Source organism: Tupaia chinensis, unplaced genomic scaffold (genome assembly GCF_000334495.1).
Source record: "Tupaia chinensis unplaced genomic scaffold, TupChi_1.0 Scaffold144346_1, whole genome shotgun sequence".
Classification (NCBI taxonomy): domain Eukaryota; kingdom Metazoa; phylum Chordata; class Mammalia; order Scandentia; family Tupaiidae; genus Tupaia; species Tupaia belangeri.
This window is the reverse complement of record NW_006204205.1, coordinates 5,022,174-5,047,409: the sequence shown is the minus strand read 5'-3', so window position 1 is coordinate 5,047,409 and position 25,236 is coordinate 5,022,174. Positions and strand designations below refer to the sequence as shown.

Sequence of the window (25,236 nt, the reverse complement as noted above, 5' to 3'; positions counted from 1 at the left end):
TGACCCTTCTTTGTCCTCAAATAAAAAGACCAACTGTATCCACTGCAAAGGACAGGAATTCTACTAAAGCATGTATGCATCTACACATATGTGTCTACTCAAGCACATCGCTAATACAAAACAGTGGCTCATACCAGAATAAAATAGCAGTATCTTGAATTAAAGTGTAATACCTAATAGTAAGAGCAAAAAGAAGCAATGAACTGACTACATTCAATATTCCCAAAATTCTGTAAGCATTTTTACACTTAATACTGTATTAGTTTATATTTAGATATTAAAAAATTTATTAGTAACCAAACAACAATGCATATCCATGCTGGGTACAAGGATATAAGAAACAAGAAGGAAGGACTACTGCTTCAACTTTAATGTGGTCACACTCTCATCAGGAATCCAGGTTGTACAATCTATTTTATATCTTAAAACAACCTCTCTCACCAAAAAATGCTACGGGATTTAAGACAAGAAACGAATCCCTATACTCCACTCTACTTAAAAGTTTTACACAGGGGGTACGGTTATACAATTTTCTAAGTAATTTCTCTGAAACTTGCTATTGGAGACCAGAAGTTAAAGACACACACAGTGTAAGTTACATATACTCTAAAATTACTGCAATTATAAAAATTACGATCCAAAACACTATATCACAATCTTTCCCTTCTGATTTTGGGGGGTTAGGTAAATTCATAAGAATGTGATAACCAAGACAAATAGAACATCTGGAAAATGAACACAGAGTATCTGGTCTTAGAGGTTGCTTTTCTCCTAAGAAAATTTTCTGATTTCTAAATAGAAAGCCAATAGGCTGAGAGGACTTCTGATCACCACTGGCTGAAAGGCCATCATTGGACTGGGAACCTGGAGAGTAAATGACATTTTAGGAGTGTGACCCAAAAGTAAACTAATGCTGATTTTAGAATTATCTCATTGACAGATAATGAATTAAGGTTATGCAGGAGTGCTAGAACTTCCATTTGACTGTTGGAAGCAAACACAAATACTTACTGTAGGAAAAAAAACCCAGTCCTTAAATTATTTTTAAAAATTTGCATACAGAATACCTACCATTCAAATAAAACCAGACCTATATAAGGAAACAAGAAAGCACTGATGAAAACTAAGAGAAATGAAGTCTAGAAACCAAGGGAGAACATTCAAATAACTGAGCTAAAATAACTGAGTTTATTATATACCAGGGATTGGCAAAAAATTTCTATAAAGAGCCAGAGTATATACTTTAGACTTTGCAGACCATCCACAGTGTCTACTGTACACTTTTGTCTTTTTAAAACAACACTTTAAAAATATAAAAGTCATACAACTCACTGGCTATATTTTGTTCAGTTTAGTAATTCAATATATATACAGAGAAAAATTTCCAATGCAGTCATATTAGAAAGAAGAAAATATTTAAACAAAACTAAAATTAAAATGCTATATATAAAAACCTACGGAATAAGGTAAAGCCATGCTTTATAGTGCTAATATGTATATTAGAAAAGGCAGCAAAAAAAAATCAATGTGCTAACGATAACTGATTACAATAATGCAAAAATACTGATGGGGGGGTCTATGATAGTTTTAAGATTCTTCTCAGTTTCTATTATTCAGATACAAAGAAAAAGAATCTCACTCAGAAATTAAGTAGATAGTAAGGCAAAGACGGAAAGTTTTAAAATTTCAGATGTCTTGTTGGCATGTCAGAGGTAGGAATTATGACGTACTTCAAGATTCCTACAGTTAAGAAGATCAAAGAGGTTATTCACATGAGTATAAAATGCACCAAAGCCAGAAGAGCTCGTTTGCAGACTGGCTTGGAAATACTGTGCTGTACTCTACGCCAGGAACTCAGCTAGTGACAGAAAGGTAAAAAGAGATGGATCCTGCCTTTAAGAAGCTCAGTCTAATAGCGAAGAATGGAGAAAGATTTATAAGTGGTAGCACCTAGGGACTGCCTCAACCTCCATTACGATGGTGATTGCAGTTAACATTTCAGAGTTCACTAAATGTACCAAATATGTAAACTGTAGCAAAATATCAAGTGAACGGATGAGGCAGATATTATTATTACACCCAATTTACAGATTAGGAAAGCAAGGCTTAGGGAAATTACAAAGGTCATATGGTCAAATGGTCATTTAGCTAGGAAGCAGGGGATCCAGGATCTGAAACCTAGCAGCCTGATTCTAAATCCATTGCTCTTTCCTGATAAATCATTTCCTGATATTAAATTGGGAGTTCACATACAACTCCTGCTCATTCAGTATTTGTAGAATAAGTAAATGACTATAACTGACTTCTAAACACTGTCACTGCTGCTCAGAAAGTTTCCATGGATACGAGAATAGATGAAGTTTCAGCATAAGCACATTTAATATTTCGCACAGGGCAGCACTAGTTGTATTCTTCGAAATTCTATTCCAGGGCATAAAATTCATGGGTTTAACTGCTGGTTCCCAATAAGTAGTTCTTTTTTAAAAAAAAGAATTTAGCAGTGATTTTTGAGGAATGACATTTTATTGGGGAATTGTGCAATTTTCTTCCCTTTTTTTTTTTTCATTTTAATTTTAGTGGAGGGCTCATGTACTTGTTTGTTTAAAACAAACAAACAAATGGTGGTGAGGTAAGTTCCACAGTTGGATAATTTGGAAAACATTACGTATTTCCCTTAGCTCTGTATAATAAATGTAAGCATAGTTAATGGAAGGTTCAAGATTTCTCACAATATAGAAACCTATTTCACACAGCATTATTTAAACTTATTTTTCCCAATATTTTTAATAACAGTCTGTCAGTGTAAGAAATAATGCTTTGGAATAATCCCATGTATCCTTCCAGGAAAAACTTTATAGGACAATTACTGCTAGGTCAAAAATATGGCAGTATTTCAGCTTAAAAGAGGTAGCAGTAGAGAGTGGAGACCAATTTGAACCTGGATTAGCATGAATGTAGGCATGTATAGTATTAAGAGTAATAAAACATAAATGTTCAAGATTCTACTTCATGTTTTAGAAACTTATTCTGCAAGGATAACCTGCTACAGTAAGAATGACAGGAGGGAAATAACTTTAAATAAGAAACTTTGCTATCTAAAACTTTTTGTCCCTTATAATCTTCATTCAAGCAGTATTTCATTTAACAGAAGAGCATTCAAGGGCCAGGTGTGGTAGTGCAAGGGTAATGCACAGCTCAGCAATGCTGGATCCACATGGAAGATTGGTAGGTTCAGTTTCCCAGCTGACTTGTATATACTGGGTGTGTCCTTGTGCTTGTGACCCTGGCTGGCGGGGAAAGCTGGGGAAGGATTGTAGTGTGGACACTGTGGAGGGGGCCTCTCTCTCTGCCTGTCTCTCTTACTTTCAAGAAATAAACAAATAAAAAGGAAAAAGCATTCAAGAGCAATAATATTTGCTATTAGCTCTAAGAATAATAAATGTCTAAAAGTTACATAATTCTGGGCCAATCCAGTGGCTTGGTGGTAAGGAAACTGGATCCCACATGGGCAACCATGTGGTTTGACTCTTGGCCCTGGTGGGTGGCTTGAAAAACAAGCTGGGTATGTGTGCATACATGCTCCAAATCTCGAAAACATGGATAAATGTAGTAGAAAGGACTACTGTGTGACCATACCCCACTGTTGGGTTCTCTCTCTCTCTCACATAAGTACATGAGCCCTCCACTAAAATTACCACTAAAATTAAAAAAAAAAAAAAAAAAAGGGAAGAAAATTGCACAATTCCCCAATAAAATGTCATTCCTCAAAAATCACTGCTAAATTCTTTTTTTTAAAAAAGAACTACTTATTGGGAACCAGCAGTTAGCGTAATGGCTATGTTGCTGGACTCCCACGTAGTCGACCACGGTTCACGTCTTGGACCCGGTGGCTTAAATCTCACGCCGGGCGCGTGTGCGTGCGTGCCCAAGATCCCGAGAGGAGAATGGAGGAGAAGGGATTGCAGCATGACCATCCCCCTGGGGGGTGATTTCTCGCTTTCTGTCTCTATGTCTCTGTCTGTCTGGCGAGCTCACGCGCCCTATAGCGAAAACCTCTCCAAAAAAAAAAGAACTACTTATTTAATTTCATTTGTTATTACTATTTTTTAATATGAACAGAGAAAGACAGTGAAAGAGAGAGGAGAAAGGAAAAACAAGAAAGCAAGTCACTAGGTCCAAGACTTGAATACGGTTGGCCATGTGGGAGTCCAACACCTTAACCATCACGGCACCTGCCAGTCCCTCATTGTTAAATTCTTAACTACATTGTTAAAACTTAACTTTTTAAAGTGTAACTGCTGTATTATAGAAGCACTCTGCCTATTCAGAAATCACTTTTCCATTAACCTTAAAATGAACAAGGAATATGAACCAGCAGGTGGCATGGAGGTTAAAGCAGTTGGATCTCACATGGTCAACTGAGTGGTTCGAGCCCTAGACCTGGAGGCTTGAAAATCATGATGTAAGTGAATGTGTGCAGGCCCAAAAGCCTAAGAGGAGGGACTGTGGCATGGCCATCCTCCCAGGGGGGTGATCTCTCACTTTCTCTCTCTCTCTCCGCCCACATCCTCGTGACTACCCTACAGCAAACTAAAAAACAAACAAACAAACAAACAAACAAACGAAAAAACCAAAAACAAGAATAAAGATGATTCTTGGACACAAAGCGAAATCCATTAAGTTCTTGTGTGCTACTCATAGGAAGACATTTCAGAACTCTATACTCATTTACTGTAAATACAGGTAGGTTTCTAACACACTTAATGGTTCAATGTTCTGTTTACTAAACAAGGAGCAACTAGGGTATACCTGATGCCATAACAAAAGTGAGTAAAAGGGGGCTAGATGACGCCGCGGCAGTGAAACACAATGCTCTGTGAAGGTGACCCACAAAGAAAGGTTCCAGGTTCACATCTAGAGACCTCCCTGAGTATGCCAGGCACTCAAGTGCCCATGATCCAAGGTTGGCTGAGCCTCATGGGTGGACCATAGAATCAAGCCCCATTGGTGGTATTCTCCTGCTCATGGAAGAAAGAAAAAAACTTAAAATTGAAAAGAAATCTTGAGGTTTGGGAGGTTAAAAAGAAAAACAATTGCGGGAACCAGCAGTTAGCGTAATGGCTATGTCACTGGACTCCCACGTAGTCGACCGCGGTTCGCGTCCCGGACCCAGTGGCTTAAAACTCGTGCCGGGCGCGTGTGCGTGCGTGCCCAAGATCCCGAGAGGAGAATGGAGGAGAAGGGATTATGGCGTGACCATCCCCCCTGGGGGGTGATTTCTCGCTTTCTCTCTCTATGTCTCTCTCTGTCTGTCTGGCGAGCGCATGCGCCCTATAGCAAAAAACCTCTCCAAAAAAAAAAAAAGAAAAACAATTGGGGCTAACAGGTGGTATGGTGGTTAAGAGGTTTGACTCCCACATGATCAACCATGGTTGGAGCACTGGACCTGGTGACTTAAAAATCATACCAGGCATGTGTGTGTGCATGCCCAAAATTCCAAAGGAGAGACTGTGGCATGGTCATCCCCTTGAGGGGTGATTTTTCACTTTCTTTCTCACTGTTTCTCTCTCTCCCTGGCAAGTACACACGTCCTATGGCAAAAACCTTAAAAAAAATTAAAATACTAAAGTAACTTAGGAAGATTTCATTCTCACCAGGGTAGAAAGCAGGGAGAATGATGTCTGAGATGAGTCCTAGGGATAATCAAGACTAAATACATTAAACAGTACTGACAAAGACCCAGAACGGTCTAGTATATTGGGTTGTCAAAAAGGTCATAATGTATTTTTGCTGTTTTTCTTTTAAAGAATTATTAATATCATTTTTTTTATTTACTAGGAAGAGAGAGAGAGAGGGAGAGAGAGCAAGCGAGCGAGCAAGAGCGCGCCTGCCGCCAAGACTGGTCTGGGATTCGAACTGTGGTTGGTCATGTGGGAGTCTAGTGGTCCAATGCCTTAACCACCACACCACCTGCTGGCCCCATTTTCTATGTTTTTGTATGCAAAAATGTGTCATGACTTTTCTCATGAGCTAACAGTAGTCCTACTCATAGCACATGAGCTACTAAGAACCTGAAGTATGGCTAGTTTAGACTGAGACATCCTCTAAATGTAATATATATATTTGATTTAGGAGATTTAGTATGAAAAATATGTAAAAATCTCATTAACACTTATTATATGTTTTATTACATGTTGAAATAATGTTTCAGATGTTCTAGATGTACTTTGTCAACTTCCTTTTTAAAAATGTAGCTACTACAAGGTTTAGTATTACATATGCAGGGGCTGGCAGTTGGCATGGTGGTTAAGGTGCTGGACTCCCACACTGCTGAACACAGTTCAAGTCCTGTATCTGATGGCTTACTTTTTCACTTTCCCTCTCACTTCTTGGCCAAATGAAAATAAATAAGTAATTTTTAAAAATTACATATGTGGTTTATATTATATTTCTGTTGAACAGCACTGGGCCAGAGGCTTAAATAAACACGATACATTAAAAAACAGTAAGCAAACCAGTGTAGGTCAGAGGGATGTATACAGAAAGACAGGAGATGAAGGGCCAGATGTAGCATTCCTGAGTGCTGAGATTTCCTGTACTAGAAGAGAACCACTGAAGAGTTTTAAGAACACGATTGGAAGAAATTCGCTTTTTAAAAAGATTACTCTGGGGGTCACCAGATGGCATGGAAGTTAAGGGAATGTAGCCCACATGTTTGACTCTGTAGTTTGAGTCCCAGACCCCACAGTTTGGGAAAAAACAGGTGTGCACTTGTGTGCCAAAAATCCCAAGAGAAGAATGGATAAAATGGGATTATGGAGTGGCCACTGCCCCTAGGGATGATTTCTCACTTCCTCTGTCTCTCTTTTTCACTCCAGTGAGTTTACATGCTCTATGGCAAAAATCTAAAAAACAAAAAAGAAAAAAATTACCCTGGAAGCATAGAAGATGATAATGCAAGTAAATCACATATATGAGAGACAGAAGATATTAGTTAAGGCACAAGAAGATGGTGGTCTTATGAAATTAAAAGCAAATGTCAAAATTATAAGGAAGCTTCTAAAACTAGAAGACTGATATATACAGAAAAGTATCAGCTGTAAGTGAGAGAAGAGTTAAAAACAGACTCTAAGATCTAAAAATTAGTCTAGAGCCTAATTTACAGAATCTAGAATTTCTCAAGAATCCTAAAGAAAATAGCTATCTCTCTTCTTTATAGCCATAGGGAAACACCAGGAGATCACCATGTGTGATGCATGTGAGACAGCAGGAGAAATACAGAGCACTCCTAAGTCATTAATTTTACTAAAAGATGAAGACTTGGGGGTGGGGGTGGTAGTATTGAACTGCTTAGCTAAGAAACATTAAAGTTTTCAATTCTAAAATACGTTTCTCCCCACTTTAATATTTTCAAAATCACAGACAAGCTTTCAATCAATATTTACATTTAATAGTAAGTTTATTAAAAGTAAATGCAGACAGACTTGAGAAAAAAGATCAGTATGAGGATACTTGACAAAGAACAAGCAAGGAAACCAGAGTGGCTGAAGCAAACAAAGAGGAGCGCAGTAGGAGACAAGGGGAGAGGGAAGGAGCACAGGACCATCTACTAAGTCATAGTGAAGACTTGGATTTTTCACTCTGAATAAAATCTGTCAGAAAGAGAATTATCAGCTGTGTCAAGTACCTGGGCGAAGTAGGAAAGGGATCAACAAATGTCCTGTAAAGTTTACCGTGCATATAATGACCAGTGACAATAGAAGCACCTTAAAGAGGGAAAATATTCAATGAAAACCGAAGTGGTATGAACTCCTCCATCCAGTAACTGGTCACGTCAAGCAAGCGATCCTTACAGATTAGGAAAATGAGCTCCTAAGAATCACTTGAGGAAAGTCAACCACCTAAGAGAAACAAACAAACAAAAACTACTACAAAAACAAAAACTGAACTAAAAGAAGATATACATTTGAAGAAAGAGAATATTAAGAAGGGGCCAGCAGGTGGCATGATAGTTAAGGCCTTAGGCCTTGGACTCTGATTTGAGTCCCAAACCTGGCAGCTTGGAAAATCATGCTGGATATGTGTGCATGTGTGCCCAAAATTCCAGAAGAAAGGAGGAGAAGGAACTGCTGTGTGGCCATTCCCCCGACGGGGGTGGGGTGGGGTGATTTCTCATTTTCTTCTCACGTCTCTCTCTCTCTCTCTGTGTTTCTTTGGTGAGAACACATGCCCTAAGGCAAAACAAACAAACAATTTTTTTTTTCTTTTTTTTGAGAGGTTTTTGCAGCCATTACGCTAACTGCTGGTCCCAACAAACAAACAATTAAAAAAAAAAAATAACAACAAAGAAAAGAATAGCATCCATGGGGGCCAGCAAGTAGCATGGTTGTTAAAGTGACTCCCCCATGACCAACTGTGGTTTGAGTCCTGGACCCAGTGGCTTGAAAATCATGCCAGGTATGTACATGTGCATTCCCCCCAATTTTTTTTTTTGAGAGGTTTTCACTACAGGGCGCGTGCACTCGCCAGACAGACAGAGAGAGACATAGAGACAGAAAGCAAGAAATCATCCCCCAGGGGGGATGGTCATGCCGCAATCCCCTTTCCTCCATTCTCCTCTCGGGATCTTGGGCAGGCACGCACATGCGTCCGGCGTGAGTTTTAAGCCACCGGGTCCGGGATGCGAACCGTGGTCAACTATGTGGGAGTTCAGCGACATAGTCATTACGCTAACTGCTGGTTCTCTCATGCCCCAAATTTTAGGAGGAGAATGGAGGAAAAGAGATTGTGGCATGGCTATTCCGCCTAAGGCGTGATTTCCCACTTTCTGTCTCATTGTGTCTTTCTGGCAAGTGCACACCCCTATGGGAAAAGCAAACAAACAAACAAACAAAAAATAGCATCTACAAAATAAAAAGAAGTTATGATACAAAAGTAGTTATGAAAAAGTATGGCTTCAGGGATTTCAGAAATAAATAATACAATGATCAATTACATTATTAATTTAAAAGATGACTAGACTAATAACAACTGGTCAGAAAGGGAGGATGAACAGAAAGCTAGAAGATCAAATGAGACTTCAGAGTGAGAATAAAGTATGAAACCAAATATTTGAAGACATGAATAGGCACATGGTTCTATAGTTCTAACATCTGGAGAGGTTACAGAAAATGAAGGAGTTGCAGTCTTCCAAAATTAACATGTTTTTCACAACTGAAGACAAAATGTTTATGCTTGAGTCAATCCCTCCAAGTAGTAAGGAGAAATAAAACAAAATATTCCATGAAAAGTTCGTAATATCAAAGACAAAAACAAACCACTAACCAGTAGAAAAACTGATTATTTGACAAGGAAACAAGAATTACAATGAGTTCAGACTTCTTATCAGCAATATTTGATGCCAGAAGACAGTGATTTAACTTTTTCAAAGTGTTAAAGGGAAAAAACTTTAAATTTATTATTTTACATCCAACTAAATGATTACTTAAGCATACATATAAATTATTTTGGGGACCAGCAGTTGGCGTAATGGCTATGTTGCTGGACTCCTGTGTAGTTGACCGTGGTTCGAGACCCAGACCCAGGGGCTTAAACTCATGCTGGGTGCATGTGTGTGTGCCCAAGATCCTAGAGGAGAATGGAGGAGAAGGGATTGCAGCGTGGCCATCCCCCCAGAGGGATGATTTCTCAATTTCTGTTTCTCTGTCTCTCTGGTGAGTGCACACGCCCTATAGCAAAACAAAAACAAAAACAAACAAACAAACAAAAACAAACAACACTTCTCAAAAAAAAAATTATTTTGAATACTAACGTTCACACCCACACAGAACCTTGCTGGCAAAACTACTTATTTTTGCAAGAAAATAAATAAATTAAACAGTAATAATGCATAAGCAAAAGCATGGGCAAAATATATGAATAAATAAATAAAAGTAAACCCAGTCAAATGTATTAGAAAACAAAAAGCAAATATGAAAAATCAGTAACAAGTATAATATGTTCAATCATAATTCCAAGTTAAAATTCCATCAATAGTAACAAGAGAGAAGTGGGAGTGGGTAAAGAGACATGTATCCTTAAAGATATTTAATTTACATAGAAAAATGACAATCACAGACTCCTGCTCATATTAATATTTGTTGGCATTTAATGAAATCCTAGAATCTGATCTTTAAAATCCTTTTTGACCTACACTTGTTAAATCTTAGATCAAGAGTTGACTACAGGTACCTTCAAAAGCTTTTTTTTTTTTTTTGGATAACTTAAAGAAATATACCCCCTTGTATCTTACTCTTAATTTTCTTTAAAGCTTTTTTTTTTTTTTAAACCTAGTCTTACTCATTTTCCCTCTAGAAGCAGTTTAAACTCTAGCAGTGTCACTATCACATATCAGCAATGCTTGGCCCCACAGGTGGCATTTGTAATAAAAAGACCATCTATGCTTTAGCAGGTAATAGCACAAATGAACTGTATATAGTCTTCTTTCCAGCTCTCTAAACTTCAATCAGTTATTTGCCAAATGGACAGTGAATTGAAATGCCCTTCCAGAAGCTGCCTTTAAGAAAGATATGCAATGAACTAGGCCAGATAAAGCAGCACACCATGATGCTATCACAGTATTTCTCCCTTAGTCACCACCAATGACAACCTTTAAACAAAGACATGATTTCAGATCACCTAAGAAATGCCTCTATTGTGCCTGTCTCTTTTCAGGAGAACTATAAAGAAATCTGAACACAATCCAAGTTACCATTTTGAAAACATTTAGTTTTATTTTTAAAAATTAAAAATTAATACTTCTATACTTTATCTTGAAACTGACACACACAAAAGGAAAGATAACTTAAGTGCCATCAAATTGCAGACTATATAATCACAATGAACAATAAAATTTCTTGAATTACAGTGCATGTTTTTCTACAACCTAGCACAGCCTACTGTGTAGTAGTTTGCCTTTTTGTGAGTTAATGCTCATTTAAAAATGACAAGCACAGTATTTTAGTGCTTAAAAATCACTTAGTCTTCATAAAATAGTACACTTTGATCATAATGAATCTGATGGTATCATATCAGAAAAAAATTGGCAATATAAGCTAGGGATTAGACTAACATATCTAAATACATCAATCATTTAAGAAAATGAAGAAATAGAACACATTCAAGTTTAAGTGTATGACCACAGAGAAGTACAGAAACAATCATAACCAAGGGACAATTCAGTCTGAAGAGTGTACCTCAAGTGCACTGCGTTCTGTTTATACAGATTATTTAAAAAGCACTTTTTAAATCTTAAATGTTACATCAGAATGATACAGAGAGATCTTTAAATTAAAAAACAAAATAGTAATGAATTTGAGCTTTTTAGGACTGCTTTGTAGGTTTTATTTTTTAAGTTTGGAAAATACAGTAATATAATAAAGCTCATTTGCAATTCAAAGTAGAATTTAAATTTAAACTGGATTATATCAATCTCAAGAAAAGAGTAACAATTACTTACTTTGGAGGCCCATGGCTGAAGACAATTGGCGTAACAGCGAACAAGAAAAGCCATTTCCTAGGCTGGAAAAGGTAGTATCCTTTTCAAACCAGAGCCACACCGATGAGTATGTTGACAAAACTGTTGAGTTTCTTTTTGTAAATCATATACCACTGTAATGTTTTATAAAGGCAGCTTCTCCAAACACCTTTTCAAACTGAATTCAAGAGCTTATTGTTCTAAGTAACTGCAAACAGTTCTTATGAGAATGTTCACTTTAACAAGCAAATCTCAGTAAAACAAGATGCTTATATTTCTGGCTGAGTACATACAGACACATACATGCATTCTCAGGCGCCTGGCACAGACATGCACAGTGGTAGCACAACAGTTAATACTGTATCAATCAACTCAAATAAGACAACATGCACCAAATCTGTGTTCCTGGATTCTGTGAAACCTTTTCTTTCTGTAATACAGCTTTGTCTTTTCTTCAACTTATTTCATTCTGTAGAGCAAGCACTGCAGTGATTCTTCTGCCTCAGAGGCAAACCACAACACTGTATCCTGAAGATTAAAGTTTCTTCTTTGTATTTTGAACCATGAGATGTTTAAAACAAAACCAATCAACAAGCCAAACAAAAAACCACTGAGGAATCAGTAGGTAGAAGATATATGCTCTAACAGGTTTGTCCTGCAGAATGCCTGAGCATCTCCAAAATTCAAATTATTTTCTCTTTTCCCATGCACTATTTACAGCTCTGCAGTACTGCTTCTTGTTCTAATGCATCAGAAAGACAGCACCGTTGATCTAAGTCTGGTTTTTCTGGTTAAAAATTTATATATGATACGATACAAAAACACTACATCTCTGCTGAAGGAAGACTATATGTTAGTGTCTTAATTCCTACTGTCCTTGCCTGTTTCACAGCAGCTCCCTAAGGAGAAGCTCCTATTGATTCTACGCTCTGCAGTAAGATGAAATATCTAATAAGACGGAAAGAGAGTGGGAGGAGAATAGAGCTAAAAGGATGACATCACCTGTATAGAAAGCCTTCAGAAACTGCATTAGATCAATTGGCTACTGTATCTGCAGATGTAGCCCAAAGAGCAATTTATCGAAAACACACACACACACACACACACACACACACTCTCTCTCTCTCTCTCCTATGAGATGTTTCAGCGAGCTAAATTCTGTAAGAAAAAAACTGTCTTAAGCAATCATCTACTTCACAATTTTTAAAAATCCATTTTGACTTTTAATTCTGTACACTGAAACACAGTTGTATTTGGGAAGCCATACTTCCTAATACTATTATTCAAATTTAACACAGCATTGTTCTCCCAAGGGAAAATAATGAGCTCTGGTAAAATACTCTTGCATTCCAAATACATAAGGCAGCCTGATTCTCAAATACCACACATGTATTTGTAACACTACTAGTTCAGGGGTTCTTTTTGTAAAACCTGCCATTTATCAAATAAATGTTCTGAAAAATATAACCTTAAGGATCACTCTAAATTAACCTGAAAAGTATAAAAACTGGTACTAAGATTTTTATGTAATCAATAAACATAAATGGAAATAGACTTTATTTTGCAAGGAAAGTGAGAAAAAAATCACAGGCACAATAGTTGTAGCATGCACCAACTCCTTTAAGGAAGAACAATAATCTATGCAATATGGTACACTTTCCTGTAGCCCAATGTTCAATTCCTAGAAAGAGACAAGAAGCCAGCAAAACTCAAGGAAATCAGAGAAGAAAATAATTAAACCTGCTTTAAAGTGAGCTTGGGCTAAAATGAAATTGCCCAAATTTTCTTTAAAAACCACAGAGAAAAAAATTTTAATTTTGCTATCCCATCTCCCATCTGAAAACACAATATCTCTAGTACCCACCCTCATTCTTCGTGCTTCTGCCACAAGGGTCCTACTGCAGATAATCCCATTTAAGCACTTAACCTTGTAACGGTGCCTCCCAATGGCCAAAGTAAGATATAACTATAGTTTCCAATGGTAAACTACAGTTACTTACAACTCCAGGCAGCACAATTATGAGAACTGCAATCAATGAACAAATCAAAGTAATAAAATTATTTTGCCATTCATTCAACAAATACCTCCTTTTTGGAGAGAAGGGGGTGTGCAATGTAAGAGGAGGTATTACATGAGAGATAAGGTGTTATACAGGACTCCACAAAGCAGAAGTAAGAAATATCTTGCCATTTAGGCCTACACATATATACATGAGTTTTTCAACATCCTTGGGCAAAGTCTGAGTCACTCTCTAAACAACACTATGCTGCCAATCTGAATTAGGCTATTATACACATGACTAAAATTTAACTAAGTAAAACTAAGAATTACCCTGAACAAAGACAAGATATACTTTTAAGATACATGATTACTTATAAATTTAGGATTCTATAAAACACAAGAATTGTATTTCTTGCAAAAATTACAAAATATACACAAAGTCTGCATTAAATGTAAAAATTTAATCTCACAAATACAATAACCATGACTCTTTTTCTAAATGTAAAACATGGCATTTTTGTACAGGTTGATTTTCGAGCATCAATATATCTTTAATTAAGTAAATTATAAATCACTTGGAAATTCAATAAATATAAAGCACTCAAGTATAAATTAACTAAAATCTAATAGCAATAATTTATTTTTTATGTAGAAAGATTTAGAAAATACTCTGTATGTGGATAAAGACAAACTTTTGCTAAAGATACATTTCTGAAGGACAGTTTAAACACAAAAATCAGTAACAAGAGTCAAGAATATTACAGTTTCAAGGCCAGACAATAATTATATTCAATGTATAGTACCAGTAGGATAAATTATAACCAAATCAAAAGGCAAAATCCTAATGGGAGCCTTTCCCCCTTTTTATAAATCATGCTGATAACACACAAAGGAAGATTTCAAGCTGAGCAAGGGAGACAGCCATCTCTTAGCTGGCCGTAAGAAAAAAAAAAAAAAAAAAGCTGCCCAGTGTGTGAAATGTGATCCACTAATGCCATATGTTAAACTTACTATAGTAAACACCAACTCAATAAAGGAACAAATCTATCTCTTTCTTTAGTTTGGCTTATAAGTGAAGATGACATCATCCTTTCACTTGTTCTACTAAACATCCCCTAGTATGTGCTATTCTAGGAAACTGTATAATGAACCTTTTATGCAAAAATCACGAACAACAACAAAAAACCCTACACTCAATTTGTGAAGCTATCTGCATTCTGATGACATCATACTATGTTGTTTCTTTAGAAATTTTGACTTAACCTTTTAATTAATTACTGAAGGAAGAAATTAAATATCCTTTGAAGAGAAGTCAGTATTTTATCAAATAACTAAATTATATGACAATCTACTTAATGAAATATATGAATAATCTATTTTTCACCTGTATCACTTTTATAAGTGATATCACTTCATAATTGTAACCAATTCAAATAAAAGTAACTCCAGAAGGAAGAATGTCCTAATGTACACACAGGCTGTCTAGGAATCCTCGCCCTAGGACAGCTGTAAGAACACATCTCCCCTGTATGTGAAATGCCATGATGTTAAGTCACATTGATGAAATCATCTTCACTTGAAAAGAAATGACACAGAAAACCAAAAATAAGGCTCTGACAGTTATTAAACTAACTGTAAATAGTTTAATAAATAACAACAGAAGGAGTGAAAGAAAAGGTCATTATGGATAAAGATAAGCTGTCACAGAAGACACACTGTAGGCATTATAAACAACAAAAACCAGATATATACTAATCTTAGGCATATTCATCCAATTTATTTCTCATCTGCAAAATAAAATATTATCACCACAATTTTCAGAAGCTGAACTCCAAAGGAAATTAGGAACAAAGGAAATTTCTGTAATTTTACAAAATGAAATAAACAGGTCACTCATTTCTGTAATTTAGTTGTTAAGTATTGTATCTGGCCTGTGAAATATAAACTGTTAAATGCACTTGTTTACATAGTAAATACACTTTAATCCTTTTGAAAAATAAATGAATTATGCTTACTACAACAGTCAGGGGTATATACAAGGATCATAACAAGCTGTTCCACCCCCTTTCCTCTCGTGCTTAATTTGAACACCAGAAACGAATTTTTGTAGTTATCAGACATGGTTAGCTCTAATTACTGGTACCCCTCAAGATTTCTTGCTTTCAAAGTGCATCCTAACCATTCCTTAGCCTTCTGAAGCAGGAGAAGCCTGAGTATCAACACTACCCTTGTATTCTTTTGTAAAAAAAAGCAGTGTGCTTCTGCATACTGTCATCTGTGTCCACTGATCACCAAATGCTACTGAAAATCTCTGTCAAAGCCACCAGCAGGGCACATATTCACTATGAAATATGATCCATCCTTAGGGAGCAATCGAGGAAGAAAAAGCAAAAACGAGAGAGAAGCTATCATCATCAAGTAAGGTGATGTAAGCTTCTATAATTAGAATCACTGAAACTGAAAGAACAATAAAAGGCACTATACCATGCTTCTGCTTTCTCTTATGCTGTACAGATCTAACTTTTCATACACACACAAAAAGAATATATACTTTGCATATGTAGTGACAGTCAAGTATGTTACATACTATATGCAAACCTTACATTTTAAATAGTGCATTCATTTTCTACAAAAAATAAAATCTGCCCAATAATTAAAAGAGAGCTGAATACATACAAGATGAAATTTCATTTTAAAGTAAAACTATCAAGAATATTGTCCCAATCTAAAAATTCATGGATTACATTAGAAATTACCTTTTTATTATTTTTCTAACTTCAAAAACTACATTTTCTGGGAACCAGCAGTTAGCGTAATGGCTATGTCGCTGGACTCCCACGTAGTCGACCGCGGTTCGCGTCTCGGACCCGGTGGCTTAAATCTCACGCCGGGCACGTGTGCATGCGTGCCCAAGATCCCGAGAGGAGAATGGAGGAGAAGGGATTGCGGCATGACCATCCCCCCTGGGGGGTGATTTCTCGCTTTCTGTCTCTATGTCTCTGTCTGTCTGGCGAGCGCACGCGCCCTATAGCGAAAACCTCTCAAAAAAAAAAAAAACAAAAACAAAAAAAACAACTACATTTTCTAATATGATAAAAGCCAAATATAGAGCAAAATAGTTACCAAACAACAAGTCAAACCAAACGGCAATAATCAACATTAATTTGTTTGCCACGTGTGGGTAGCTGTCATTCCCCTTACAATTGGATTGCTGGTACAATGGTATTCATTTGTATCGGAGTTGCTCTGAATAATCACCAAAGGAGCGTTCTTTAGCAATTACTATGTAAAATATTATTTTTAAATTTTATTTATCATCATTATTTTAAAATTTTCTATAGGGCATGAGTGATCACGAGAAACAGAGAGAGAGAGAGAGAGAGAAAGAGAGAGAGAGAGAGAGAAAACAAGCTGCCAGGTCTTGGACTCAACCTCAGTTGGCCATGTGGGAGTCCAGTGCCTTAACAATCATGCCACCTGCTGGCCTCACTATGTAAAATGTTTTAATAATAAAAAAAAATCTTTCTGATTCTGGTTCCCCCACAGGAAATTCATATGAATCATTTTTTTTTTAAGAATTTTTATTTAACTTTATTTATTTATTTTAATTTGCCCAGAGATAAACAGAGCAAGAGCAAAAAGGAGAGGGAAAGTGAGAAAACAAGCTGCCAGGTCCAAGACTCAAACCGTGGTCTACCGTATGGGAGTTCAGCACCAGCACCTTTAACCACCATGCCACCTGCCGGCCTCAATGTCATTGTTAAGGGAGATATGTGTCCTGCTGTCCTCCTCTCAATACCCATGAAGTTCATAGATGAAAATAATAAAGAAAAACCTCCTAAATGATTATTTAGAAGTAATATATATGAAAAAACCTTAAAAATAACTTCGACACCCTTAACCCTGTAATATATAATATAATTCCAATGAGTCAATTTTAAGAACATACTCATGTAGGGGCTGGCAGCTGGCATGGTGGTTAAAAAGGTGCTGGATTCCCACATAGCCAACCGCCGTTCGAATCCTAGATCTGGAGGCTTTTTTCTCACTTTCCCTTTTTTTCTCTCTCTCTATCTCTGGTCAAATTTTAAAATAACAAATGGAATTAGATAAATAAATAAATTTTCGGGAAAAAAAAGTCATGTAAAGGTTTATCTATTAAAACAGTTTGTAACAGAAGAAAAATTGAAAGCTACATGAGAATACTTTGTTATACAACATAACATTAAAAATATTGTTTTGGGAAGTTGTAACTTCATAAGAAATTTTATATCTATATATCTATATATACTTGATCTGTATATATATATATACACACACACATATATACACACACAGATACTATATATATCTATACACACACACACACACATATATGTATATATTCGGCCTTAACTAATTTAGTTAAAAGATCTGAATTAATCCAAAGATATATACATTTAAAAATCAGTAGCAATACTAGCTTTCTCAAGGTTTTTTTTTTTTCTGTATTGTTCATTTATTTTCTATTTCATTTATTTCTACTCGAATCTTCTATATTTCTTTTCATCTGGCCTTATTGGGTTTGCTTGTTGTTGTTTTTCCAATTCCCTGAGGCATGATGTTAGGTTATCTATTTGCCATCTCTCCATCCTTTCCTTATGCGCACTAATTGCTATGAATTTCCCTCTTATGACTGCTTTTGCCATGTCCCATAGATTATGGAAACTTGTGTACTCATGTTCACTTGTTTCCATAAATTTTTTGATTTCAGACTTAATTTCTTCAGTAGTGAAAAAGTCCTTCAGAAGTAGGTTGTTGTTTCCATGTGTTTGTGTATTTTTTAGAGTGTTTCTTGAAATTAATCTTGAGTTTAATTCAATCATGGTCAGAGAAGATGCTGTATGTAGTTTCTGTGCCTTTGAATCTGTAAAGGCTTGATTTGTGTCCTAACATATGGTCAGTCTTTGAAAAGGTTCCATGCCAAGTGAGAAAAATGTATATGTTGTGGACATAGGGTGGAAAGTTCTATAGATATCTGTCAAGCCCATCCGATTTATAGGATCATTTAGTTCCTATATCTCTCTATTTATTTTCTGCCTAGAAGATCTGTCTAAAGGAGATAATGGGGACTTCCTCACCTCCTGGAGTTCCTTGTCTTTTTCTCTTTTATCTCAGTTAGTTTGGTAACTACAAATATTCTGAATTCCTTATCTGACATGTCCACTACATCCATTTTAGTGACGTGGGTGATGCAGGATTGATGATTTCCCTTGGGAGAGAGGCCTTTTGTTGGTTGCTCATACTTCTTGAGCCTCTGCGATTGTTTCTAGTCATCAGGTTATCTATAGGATCCTTCCAAACTTACTCAAGGTATCTCTGAGTGTTAAAAGGTGTGCAGGATTAGAAAATTGGTGATTTTTCCTATGGTCTTCCTCCCTGTTGCTCACCAGTACCATGCACTGTTGTCACTGGTCTTGGGTGACCTCAAGTCCTCCCTGTTTCTAAGGAGTAGTGAGCCTCCAACTCACCTAATAAGCTACACCTCAAGAGCAAAGAAAAGCTTTCTCTAGTTTTGAGGATTAAGTAAATTATTTACTCCTTAATATGATTCTAATTTTTTAATTTTAGATTTCTACAAAAAGCATTTTTTTCATGCATTTGTCCCACTTAATTTTAGTTACACTAACCAGAGTCAGTGGTGGCACAGGGGTAAAACCAATGGATCCACATGGAAAAGGTCCTGGGGTTCCTAGCCTGGGACTTCTCTGAGCATACCAGGTGCTAAGACAGTAGATCACAGCATGAGGACCTGTTGGGGTATATGTCTGTCTGTTTCTCTTTCATGTGGAAGAAATAAATAGAACTTAAACAAACAAAAAACCCCAGCAATCCTGCATCTTTTCTCTACTGTGGATACATGATCCTCTAGCCAGGTAGGAGAACCTCTTATCAAGAATTCTTTACTATTTCCAGGATGACAAGCAAGGAGCAGAAGTCTCCTAGCATTTACTAGATTCTTGCACACAGAAAGCAAAGAACACAACACCTGTCCAGGATATTCTGGGTTGTAAACGGGGTGAGAGAAGAGGCAACAATGAAGAGCTACAAATTCTCAGACATGGAGTTTCCAATTTCCCAGTAGCAGGATGACCAGCACTGTCTTACATACAATAAAATTAGCAAAAGTTCCAGGTAAAAATTTCCTGAGAAATGACAGATGATTATTCATTTATTTACTCATCTGTTCAATCTATAAATATTTACCAAACATCAAAAATAATTTAAAACAGTCGAGACCAATGAAGCCCACGAATACAAAATAAACTGCACAATCCTGAAAGTGTCTTCATCAGTGACTAACTTAAACGGTTCAAATTCTGCATTCTCCTGATGACTGAGGCAACAAGAGCGTTTATTACCTCCTCCATTTTGACTTGAATAAATGTTTAAACTGTTTATTTACTAGTGGTTCATAAAGAAGATCTGAGCAACATTTGAACTCAAGTCCTCAGGTTCTCATGAGCACACAGAGGGGCAAAGTCCTATTTTTCACTACAGAAACTGATTAATCAAACAGACAGACAGACAGACAGACAGACAGACAGACACACACACACACATACACACACATACACACACCTCCATAAAAGCAAAACACATTTTGCTAAAACTTTAATGACTTTGGGACCAGCAGTTGGCGTAACGGCTATGTCGCTGGACTCCTGTGTTGTCAACTGCAATTCGAGTCCCAGACAGACCAGCAACTCACGCTGGGCGCGTGTACATGTATGTCCAAGATCCCGAGAGGAGAATGGAGGAGAAGGGATTGTGGCATGACCATTCCCCTTGGGGGGTGATTTCTTGCTTTCTGTCTCTCTCTGTCTGGCGAGCGCATGCGCCCTAGAGCAAAAACCTCTCCAAAAAAAAAAAAAAAAAGAAAAGAAAAGAAAAGAAAAGAATCTCCAAATTTAATGGGGCCATAAAGTTGAAAATGTGGCCTGGAGTCAAAAGAGGAAAAGATTTATATACTGTATTATTACAATCATCAAAATCATACATTGTATTGGGAAAAAAATTGAGTTACCATTCCATATAATTTGTTTAAAAAATAATACATAGATTGCTGGCCAAATATTTTATAATCAGTATGAAATACAATACACACAAAATTCCAGAAATTTAAAAGGATAACATAACGGTACATATAAATTCTATTATATTCTACTACTATTTTCTTACCACGGTCTGAATATTATTTTACAATCTACAACTTAAGACATTTAGGTTAAACAACTAGCCTTGCTACCAACTCTTAGAAAGAAAGCCTTCAAATGAGTGATTCCAAAACCCAAATCATCATTTCTTGGTACACATCCACTGTCTCACTTTAACCAGCTTCTTGTCTTACACAAAATAGCAACTCATCCAACTTCATTCATATTTTGTAACTACTTTATCTTGTAAGATTGGACAAAGAATTACCTTGTTCAAAGTGTTATTCTGAGGAGTGTTCTACATAAAAAGTTTTTGAGAGGAGTAGTTGGCTAATTGTTTTCTGTACTATACGCTAGCTTGATTTTTTCTGCACTAACTTAAGTGAGATTGATTTTTATTTTTCTTACTCTTTTCTGTTTGTTCTGGTTCTTTAGCTTACTTGTTTTCATTTATTTACATACACGTACACATTTTGATAAGCACTTTTTACAACCAGATATAGAATAGATAAATTGAAATATCTTGTAAATGATAGAAACAAAGGTCTTTGTTTTGTTTTCAGTATTTACAATAACAGCAATAAGAAAGCATTGATACTACTGAATGTTTTTCAGGGCATGAGACTAGACTGAGCTCTTCATTCTCTCAATCTTTTCACAAACCTGTAAGTTATGTTAGGGGCTTCAAAGTTCCAGAGAAAATGTGTATTATGAAAAAAATTATACAGGGGATTAAAAATTTTTGGCACCAAAATAAATTTGTACTGTAATACCTTTTTTCCATAAATTTTCTAAAGTCTCATCCTTTAAAATAAATGTAGAAAGATACAAGTTGTCCAGAGTTATAGAGAAAGTTAAAGCAAGTTAATTCAAGAACTAATACACCTATTCATTCAGAAAGGTAACATGCTCTCAGGATACAATCGTTTTTGCTCTAGGGCGCGTGCACTTGCCAGACAGACAGAAAGCGAGAAATCACCCCCCAGGGGGGATGGCCACGCCGCAATCCCTTCTCCTCCATTCTCCTCTCGGGATCTTGGGCACGCACGCACATGCGCCTGGCATGAGTTTAGGTCACCGGGTCTGGGACTCGGTCGACTACGTGGGAGTCCAGCGACATAGCCATTATGCTAACTGCTGGTCCCCAGGATACAATCTTTATGAGTCACATTTTCAAGGCATATATATGATGAGAAGATAGACATTTAAATAAACAATTACACTACAGTGTAGTAAATTATTTTGTTGAGAGTCCCCCCCGCCCCCGCTTTGGGGCATGTAAGTTTGATGAAGAGGTAGAAAGAGACAGACAGTGAGAAATCACGCCCTAGGGGGATGGCCACACCGCAATCTCTTCTTCTCTAGAGATTTTGGGCACTCATATACTCACACCTACACTAAGTTCCAAGCCACCAGATTCAGGACTAGAACTGTGGTCAGCCCTGTGGGAGTTTAGCATCTTAACCACTAAGCCACCTGGCTGGTCCCCAGTATGATGAATTTTTATTTATTTATTTATTTTGAATAAAGGTTTTTGCTATAGGGCACGAATGCTCGGCAGAAAGAGACAGGGACAGAGAAATAGACAGTGAGAGATCACTCCCTGGGTGGGGATGGCCATGCTGCAATTCTTTCTCCTCAATTCTCCTCTTGGGATCTTGGGCACACACACACACACAAGCCCAGTGTCAGTTTAAGACACCAGGTCTGGGACTTGAACCGAGGTCGGCTATGTGGGAGTCCATCGACGTAACCATTACACCATCTGCTGGCGCCCCCCACGCTGTGTAATGAATTCTAACAGGTATTTATTTACATGGGATGTGATGTGAATGCAGATTTGTATCTACCCCTGCCCAAGAGGAAATCTTGGAGTTCTCCTATGAAAGGAGATTAAATTAAGTCATGAAGATCAAAAGGCTTTGCTAAAAAAATAAATAAATGAGTATTCTAAGTAAATGGAAGAGTATATACATGAGATATACATAAAATCATTGTTTATTCAAGTAACAACAAATTTGTTTAGTATAAGTAGAAATTATTTATCATAGAAAGCTCTATTAGAACTAGCCTAGACTATGAAGGTCCTTCTGTGCTAGCATATTGGAACTTTTCTTTTTTCCCTGTCAATATTTTTATAATATATTTTTAACTTACATTTAATCACATATATCTTTACAGTGTACAACATTTCTTTTTCCAGCACAAATACCATGTCTATCAGTCAAGACAAAGACATTATTATATACATTATCATCAGCAAATAGCTTCTTTTTTGTCAATTAAATGTACTTTTACTTTACTTCCTTTTTGCCTTTTCCTTCCCTTGCTCCCATACTAAATTTTTTTTTCACATTTTATTGATTCACAAATGATCTTAATTAAACTAAATATATGGACAAAGTTAAAATCTAGTAACAAGAACATTGGAATTTTTCTGATAGATGGTGGTAGGCCATGCAAAGAGTAAATTTAGAACAAGTAACATTGGTAGAGCTTCATTCAGAACTCACAGAAGAAAAACAGAGACCATTTGGTGGCAGAAGGATTGGGGAAAATGTAGGAAACAGAGCTAGCAGTAGGGTAACTGGAGAAAAACAAATTTTTAAATAAAATAAATAAAATGATTAAATAAAACTCTTGATAAAAAGATTATAAAATACTTTCCAATTTAAAAATTCTTCTAAATTTCCTAAAATGAAAAAAAAAAAAAACACTGCTTTTACAGTACTTTTGAAAGATGATTGGGGAAGTCTGGGAAAATCTACTGTAATAGTCCTATACAGAAAAAGGCAAATACTAAGGTAATAACATGGAGGAACTGAGAGAAGACAGGCATTTTGATTTGAGAGAATAACCCATAGATATAACTGACTGATTAGACTATGGATGTGCACATATCTTCCAAGTACTTTGGTAACCTTCTGTACGATGGGCAGACTTGGTATTACCATCGGCATTTTTAAAGGTGAAGCAATCAAAACACAAAGGATTTAGATGAACTTAAACCATTAGTGAAAGAATTCAAGACAGATGTCTCAACTAAATGTTAAGACTCTGCTTGGATTCCTATCCATCCTACTCACCAAATATTGCTCCCAATCACCTTTTTGCTATTTTAAAATGCCAAATACATTTTTCTAAAAGGTCAAAGATCTGAAATTTCAGAGTATTCTGAACGTTTTCAGAGTATTCTTGAAGATGTTTAAGTTTGTGTGAGCTCTGAAAGAATCTGAATATTGTGCAAAGAACATTTAAGTGGTTTATAATAAGTACATAAAACATATAAAAAGATGCTCAACATCTTAAGTCATCAGAGATATATACTTAAAAACCAACATGAGACACCACTCTATAACTACTAGAATTTAAAAAATAGCAATAAAATCTGACAATACCAAGTGTTGCTGGGAAAGCAGAACAATTATCATTCTCACAAGTAACAGAAAGGATGCAAAATGGTACAGCTGCTCTACATAACAGTTTGGTATTTTCTCATAAAGCTAAATAACTATTTATCATATGACTAAGTCATACTTCCCAGGTATTTACCTAAGAGAAATAAAAGTATATGTAGCAACAAAGACTTGTGCATACATGTTCACAGTGGCTTTATCTTTATCTTTTTTTTTTTTTTTTTTTTTGTTTTTTTCATGGGGGTGTTATATACTCGTAGAGAGAGACAAAGAGAAACAGAGAGAGAAGGAAAGTGAGAAATCACCCCAGAGGGGATGGCCAGGCCACAGTCCCTTGTCCTTTATTCTCCTCTTGGGATTTTGGGTATACGCACACACATGTCTGGCATGATTTGCAAGTCACTAGATCCAGGACTTGAACCATGGATAACCATGTGCAAGACCAGAGCCTTAACCACTACACTTCTTGCTGGCCCCCAACAGAGGCTTTATCTTAACTGCCCCAAACCAGAACAAATCATACATCCACTAGCAGATGAGTACAGAAACAAATGGTAGTATATTCACACAATACAACACTACTCAGGAATAAAGGGGGGGATGCTAGTTATATTCACAAACACATGGATAAATCTCAAAATCATCATAAGTGAAAGAAGCTAAGCAAAAAAAGGACATACACTATAGAATGTTATTTACATAAAACTCAGGAAAAGAAAACTAACCTGCAGCGACAGAGAGCACATTAATGGTTGCCTGAGGTTGGGATTTAGAAAAGGATGGATATGGCAGATTTTGGGAGTTGATGAAAATGTTCATGATCTTGATTTTATTGATAGTTTCAAAGGCTTGTACATATGTCAAAAATAACCAAACTGTGCACTTGAAACGTGAAACATGTATTATGTCTCAATAAAGTAATAAAAAGCAAAAATTGTGCTCAAAACTTTGAAAGCAATACCCAAATGAGCTCTTAGAACGTTATTACTATAAAAGTAATAGCTCTTTTTACATTAAAAAGTATACAAAGCGAGAAGAAGCCATGGGCCTTCAGGACAAGGTTCCAAATGGCTACAGTGAACTAGATTTTTAAGGGAATGAAGATTT

General features: G+C 36.4%; 1 protein-coding gene across 7 annotated transcripts in view; it reads right to left on the bottom strand.

Annotated features, from left to right (window-relative positions):
* The window catches only part of RAPGEF6 (Rap guanine nucleotide exchange factor 6), a 263,794-nt gene that overhangs the window by 133,234 nt on the left and 105,324 nt on the right, over nucleotides 1–25,236 (bottom strand). Inside the window, exon 1 of one of the 7 annotated variants that reach the window (XM_006166900.3) lies at nucleotides 11,498–11,632. The exons of 5 other annotated variants lie outside the window; for them this stretch is intronic. In XM_006166900.3, coding sequence (XP_006166962.1) covers nucleotides 11,498–11,551 — 54 coding nt within the window. In that variant the 5' untranslated portion in view covers nucleotides 11,552–11,632. Of the gene's footprint in view, nucleotides 1–11,497; nucleotides 11,633–25,236 lie in introns of those variants that run through there. One more of the 7 variants, XM_006166901.3, reaches the window with a different exon arrangement.